The sequence below is a fragment of the Andrena cerasifolii genome, chromosome 5 (assembly GCF_050908995.1).
Source record: "Andrena cerasifolii isolate SP2316 chromosome 5, iyAndCera1_principal, whole genome shotgun sequence".
NCBI classification, from domain to species: domain Eukaryota; kingdom Metazoa; phylum Arthropoda; class Insecta; order Hymenoptera; family Andrenidae; genus Andrena; species Andrena cerasifolii.
This window is the reverse complement of record NC_135122.1, coordinates 1,535,545-1,542,563: the sequence shown is the minus strand read 5'-3', so window position 1 is coordinate 1,542,563 and position 7,019 is coordinate 1,535,545. Positions and strand designations below refer to the sequence as shown.

The 7,019-nt window shown below is 36.3% G+C and overlaps 1 protein-coding gene across 1 annotated transcript; it reads left to right on the top strand.

The window, feature by feature from the left end:
• The first annotated feature begins 634 nt into the window (after positions 1 to 634).
• LOC143368764 (uncharacterized) lies at positions 635 to 2,644 on the top strand. Its single transcript, XM_076811822.1, has 2 exons — positions 635 to 1,455; positions 1,568 to 2,644. The coding sequence occupies exons 1-2, from the start codon at positions 797 to 799 to the stop codon at positions 2,064 to 2,066; spliced, it is 1,158 nt and encodes a 385-aa protein (XP_076667937.1). The 5' UTR covers positions 635 to 796; the 3' UTR covers positions 2,067 to 2,644.
• Positions 2,645 to 7,019: the final 4,375 nt, after the last annotated feature.

Here is a 7,019-nt window from a genome sequence, read left to right as displayed (position 1 = left end):
ACTTCACTCTTGTCTTTATTTTTATCATTTAGTCTACGAGTAAGAAAGAAACATGTTGTATCTCTATGTAATAATTGATAATCAGTTCATACTTAATTGTTAACTTTCCGTTGAACAATTTTATGGCGGAAGGTGTTGTATACCAACGTCATTTAAATCTATATAAAGTATTAGTCAGCGCGTTAGTTTTCCAGATAGCAATAGTAAGCATCCTGAAGTCCTTCTTTTATGACCTTATCCGTACCCTATTACTCATCCTTGAACCTCGATCTCTATGCCTCATCCCTTAACGACCGTTAAACTCAGGACAACCCCCACTTTTCAGCTTACCGAAAACCGTACATATATATATATATATTACACGCAATTCTTCCAGTCAGAAGCACTTGAGCAGTCCGAATAGTCTGGACACGAGAATCTAGTTCTGAATCTATAATCTAGTATTTATCTGTAATCGTCTTAGTTTCCGTTATTTGTATAAAGTTATTTAATAAAATAAAAGTAATACGAAAAATACGGAATACAACACCTGCAGCCCCTCGTTCAATTGAGGTACAACGTTAAAAATATGACAATGATTTGGATTGCCGGTCTATCCTCTCTGCGGAGTATTGTCTGAATGTGCAAAAGTTCCAATTATAATTGCTACTGCTGAAGCTCTGCGTCACAATTTAGATTAGCTTATAATTAATCGATCTTCGATCCATCGTTCTCGACAACGTATCATAGCACAAAACTACGCGAAGCATTTCAGCTAACTCCACCAGTGACGGCTATTGTTCATTGGGACGGGAAAATGTTGCCATCCGCAACAAAAACGGAGCATACGGATAGACTTCCTGTTATAATTACGTATGACAACATGGAAAAATTATTTGGGATCCCTGCAATCCCAAACAGTAGCGGCAATGAACAAGCGTCAGCAATTTATAATTTATTACAAGATTGGGACCTAAAAGACAACGTACAAACACTGTGCTGTGACACTACATCTTCAAATACAGGACGATTTCAAGGAGCTTGTGTTCTGTTAGAGCAAATGATAGGATGCGATTTATTATATCTTCCTTGTCGTCATCACATATACGAGATAATTTTAAAAAGTGTGTTTGAGGAAAAACTTTTTAAATCAACCAGTCCTGAAATACCTCTTTTTAAAAAATTCCGCAAAGCTTGGACTAATATTGATCAATTAAAATTTAAATCAAGTACAGAAGACAGTTATGTGAGTGGAAAGCTCCAGGATATACACGAAAAATTAGACTTCTGGTTGTACAACATAGAGCAGAAGCAGCCACGAGAAGATTACAAAGAATTTCTAGAGCTGATGGTAGTTTTTCTTCGTGGATCTCATCCACGAGGAAATACTTTCCGTGTTCCTGGAGCTTTCCATCATGCCAGGTGGATGGCTAAGGCAATTTACATACTTAAATATATTTATTCCGCCAAGAATTTTTATTGAGCAGTAGCGAAATACTAGGTATTAGTGATATATGTATCTTTTTAGCTAATTTATATATTAAAGCTTGGATTAATGCACCCATTTCCGTAAAAACACCGTTTCAAGATCTAAAGTTCCTTCAAAATTTATACATTTATGGTATCTTGCACCAGAGAATGTGGCATTATCCTTTTTCGATGACACAATACCTTTGGACATAAAAGAGCGTATGATTGTGGCTCTAAAAAAGGCGAAGCCGAAAGATTCGGTAAAGAAAGTTTCAATACTTCCGGAAAACGTAAAACATTATGTAGAAATAAATATTGATAGCTTCATTTCCATAGAAACTAAATTTTTTTTTAATAGGTACAATATACCGACAGACTTTTTAGAAAAGGACCTTTCACTGTGGGCAAACGACATTTCGTATCAGAAAGGTTTACAAATTGCAATACATTTAAAAGTGGTGAATGATACCGCTGAACGTGGTGTCAAACTTATATCAGAATACAATAATCTGCTGATCAAAAACGAGGAAGAAAAACAATATATTTTACAAATAATTGAAGACTATAGGAGATATTACCCTAATGTGAAAAAATGTATCTTCACACAAAATATATAATGAAAAATATATTCAATTTAATAATACGCCAATTTATTACCTTCAATCTATAATATATAACTTAAATTTCAATAAAGAGTATTTTGTTTATAACCATGTAAAAAAATTTCATTCCCAAGTGCTAATACTATAATCATTATTACAAAAACAAATAATAAACTTTTTGTGCATCGAGAAACAACTATGATTTAACTCGAACAACCACCCGACTGCGTACAGTAGCTTATACGCTGCGTTATATACTAGTTTTATGAGATAAAATTCGAAGATTTCTTATATATTTTTGTAAATAATACATAAATATTGTTATTATGTATCTAATAAATTGTGATTTTATTAAAAAATATTCACTGATACTTCAAAAATAGCCGAAAACAATTATGTCCGAAACGGACGAGAAATTACTAAAATTTCAAAACTTCAACTCAAATGTGGCAGGGGTTCCCGTTGTCCAATCACTTTGAAATTTTGCACATATCATTTTCTCATCAAGTGTCATAATTTAGGGGGGGTGCGACAAAAAAAAAACAAAAAAAAAATTTCGACCCCTATAGCTAAGGACCACCCTATTATGCACTTTCATATCGGGTCATTCTTACCTTTCTCTTAATTCAACAGTTATAATTGAATGGAAACAAAGTCAATTTCCACAATGTTAAAAATTTAAAATATACTTTGAAATACATTTATGTATCACGAAAGACTACAACATATGCAAGTTTCACAAAAATCCCACATGGTACTCCGAAAAATGTCCGATTTTGCGTTGAATTACCCAGGATTGAAATGCGAAAAGTATTCTTTTTCACACGCGGTCAAGTGCACGCGTGCCTGTACCAGGGTGGACCTTATTTTTCGACCATCTGATTTTTTTTATGCGACCCCCTAGATCTGTTCCAGATCCAAAAAAATAAGTTCTGCAAAGAAGAACTCAATTGGACAACAGGAAAGGGTGTCGCAATCGGTTTGAAGTTTGAAAATTTCAGTAATTTCCCTTTAATTTTACATGCAACTCAAATTTTATGTTTTAATGATAAGAGTTACTGTTATAACATAAAAATATCATCTTTTGGTTGTATAATACGTAATTTTACTTGAAAGTTTCAACAATATTGTCAATATTTTGGTTTATTACATTACGGAGTAGAGCTATGAGCGCGCCAAACGGTCGCGTCGTTGTATTGTCTACGCGCGGGAACCGCTCGGCTCTGGCCGCTGCAGCTGCCAACGGTATAACCAGTACAGTATTGTCTCGTTAGCGACTCGCTGGTCGGGACCGGCGTTGAGTCGGTATCGTGAACAGAACCCTAATTCCGAGTGTTCGTTTCTCGCTTCTTTCTGGCCGGAGGGAGGAGCGAGATAGAACACTGCGTGCGCGATGGTTGCAAGCGCTTACCGTGGGCACGAAAACCGCTTCGCAAAATCTTGACGCAGGCCCGTCACGAATCTTTTTTGCGCCCTGGGCGAACTTGTCAAATTGCGCCCTTTATTATAATACATTTATTTGAGTTTATTGATGACCTTACTCTGAATTTTTATTCGTAGTTTAAAACAGTTGCAGTGCAATTTGTAATATTTTATTTTAAAGTATATTTTCAACAATACCAGCAATGAAAATACCATTGTGCACCTCTTGTCGACTTTCCGCCCTAGGCAGTGGCCTAATTTTGCTTATAGGGACAAGCTAAGCTTACAGGCAGAGATCATTATGTACATAGCCAAAGACAGTACATATATAACGCGTCTTAGACTAAATAAATCATTTATACTTTTGAAAAATGAAATTTTAATATTTTCTATTTTATGTACATATTTGTAACAACTATGCCAAATTTCCTAAATGAAAGGAAGGCCAATTTCGACGTCCTTCGTACAATTATGTATGTGCTCCGACTGCGCATGAATTGTTGCTTGGTTGCTGATATATACAATTGTACGAAGGTCGTCGAGATTGGCTTTCCTTTCATTTAGGAAATTTGGCATAGTTGTTACAAATATGTACATAAAATAGAAAATATTAGAATTTAATTTTTCAAAAGTATAAATGATTTATTTAGTCTAAGACGCGTTATATATGTACTTTCTTTGGCTATGTACATAATGATCTCTGCCTGTAAGCTTAGCTTGTCCCTATAAGCAAAATTAGGCCAATGCCTAGGGCGGAAAGTCGACAAGAGGTGCATAATGGTATTTTCATTGCTGGTATTGTTTAAAATATACTTCAAAATAAAATATTACAATTTGCCAAGTTCGCCTAGGGCGCAAAAAAGACTTGAACCGGGCCTGCGTCAAGATTTTGCGAAGCGGTTTCGTGCCCACGATACGCGCTTGCGACCATCGCGCACGCCCGTCGCGCACGCAAAGGACAGAGTGTCAGGCGTCCGAAAGACGGAGCGAGATAAAACATCAACGCGTCGTCGGTCTCGTACCGTCCTCGCTCGCTTTCAGTGCCTCTCGCTCGCTCTCGTTCCATCTCGCTCCAGCTTTCGCCGGGCAAGAGTGAGACAAAAGTGGTGGGGATAGCGAAGAGTCGGTATCGTGTACACAAAATCGAGTCGCTAACGAGACAATACTGTACCCCTTCCAAAGAGCTATCCTTCTATTTCCAGTTTTATACCTGCTTCCTAGTCCCTTAGTCCCTTAGTAAAAGAAACCTCATTTTACGTCGAGAGTTCGAGGTATTCGCATCACGAAGTATCGAAATTTGTTAGTGTGACAGTGAGCAAAAATGGAGACAAGAAGTAGTGATAAATTGTTTATATTGGACTACTACGAACAACAAATTGTTGGTGCAAAATTGCCGAGTAACGGACAAGTGTTACGAATTCTTTTCTATAATATGAGAAAAGTGAAGCTGGACCTTAAAACAAGTGCTACTCTAGTTATAAAAGAAACTGAAATATTTTGGGAGAAAGCACGAATACCAGTGAAGAAGACGTCGGATAGCATTGACAAGTTGAAGTCTCTTTATCAGAAATGGAGAACATTATATAAATCTGTCAATCGTCGAACTGCAATCCAAATACAGCGGGAACAAGAATTCAAAGATTCGTTGGACGATTTATTTGACATCGCCCATGCGAATGCTTTAGAAATGATAAAAATCGAAGAGGATAAATTATTTCTATTGAAACAGAGGGAAAAAGGGCGAGTTGGACTAATGGGTGCCAGTGATCGTGCTTTAGCAGAAAAAGAAAAGCGGAAAACTCTTCGAGAAGAACGGACGAAAACACTAAAAGAACAAGGTCAACAATCACTTGTACAAGGTAACATATATTTTTAAAATTTAACTCTTTTAAGTATATTTCTAACGTTTTAGAAATAAATTCAGTATAATTATTTTTACATTACAGAAACAGTGCAGCTACAATCTTCGTCGTCATCCAGCGACGAAATGACAATGAATGTACCGTTAGATTCGAGCATTGGGAATGTTCCTGAGGGGTTGCAGGTATCCAGTGACTCAGAAGTTGAAGGTCATTCGAATATACCTGGGCCGAGTGACCGAAAAAGGAGAAGAGGGAAAGTCCAAGCATTTTCTTCAAAGTTAGTTGCAGCTTTAGATGCGTGCAAAATCAGCGATCGCGATGCTGTTCGTATTATTATGGCAACAGCAGAGAGCTTAGGTCACAATACAAATGAATTAATTATTAATCGCAGTTCTCTTCGGCGATTTCGCCATAATTTTCGCGCAGATCACGCCAAACATCTGCGAGAAATGTTCGGAGAAATTAATCTCAGGGGGATAACTGTAGATTGGGATGGCGCGATGTTGCCTACTTTGGCCAAGAAAACTGTGGAGCGACTTCCAGTGGTAATTTCGTGCAACGGTGTACGAAAATTATTGGGGATACCTGCGATTCCTTCCAGTCGTGGAAGCGATCAGGCCTTGGCGATATTTGCAACCTTAGAAGAATGGAATTTAACGGACCACGTAGAAGCTTTATGCTGTGACACGACTTCGTCAAATACGGGACGATTACAGGGCGCATGTGTGTTGCTAGAACAAACAATTGAAAGAGATCTTTTGTATTTTCCTTGTCGCCATCACATATACGAAATTGTGTTGCGTGGGGTCTTTGAATTAAAAATGCCGAAAACAACAGGCCCGAATATTCAACTTTTTAAAAAATTTCAAAATAGTTGGCCTGAAATTAATAAAAATAATTACATCCCGGGAACGCACGACGATTACGTTCTGAAACATATTAATGATATACAAAAAAAATCGAAATTTTTAAAAATTACACAAAAATGAGTCACCCAAGAGATGACTACAAAGAACTTTTAGAATTAGCAATAATTTTTCTTGGGGGATTCCTTTCGGTTACATAATAAATACATGTGTATTTCTAATTAACATTTATATTGAGCCGTGGATTTTGACCCCAATGGCTGCTATGGCGCCACGTGTAGATCTAGAATTCATCAAAAATATAATTCATTACAAAAATGTTAACGAAGAAATAAGCGATGTGGCATTAAAAAAAATTGTGAACCATTTATGGTACTTGTCACCGGAGAATGCGGCGCTATCGTTTCTTGATAAAAAAGTTTCAGTAGAAACAAAAAGATCGATGGTGCAAGCACTACAAAATGTAAACAATAATAATAATTATAAGAGATACATGACAACGACTATAGAAATTAAAAATCTTGCGAATTTGGAAATACAACATTTCGTATCATCTGAATCAAATAATTTTTTCAAACGGTTCAATATAAATTCAGATTTTCTTTTAATTGATCCAGCACTATGGGAAACTAATAATAATTATATCGAAGCGACAGGTATTATAACAAAATTAGAAGTTGTGAATGACGTTGCAGAAAGAGCAGTAAAATTAATGAAAGATTATAATTTAACGTTATGCAAAAACGAAGAAGAAAAACAATTCATATTACAAATTGTAACCGATTATAGGGAAAAATACCCAAAAATTGATAAAACAA

Excerpts from the sequence above, each read along its gene's own strand:
- LOC143368764 (XM_076811822.1), top strand. The coding sequence starts at position 797 with ATGTTGCCATCCGCAACAAAAACGGAGCATACGGATAGACTTCCTGTT. Across the intron at positions 1,456-1,567 it reads ATTTATTCCGCCAAGAATTT|ATCTAAAGTTCCTTCAAAAT; the intron begins TTATTGAGCAGT and ends CACCGTTTCAAG.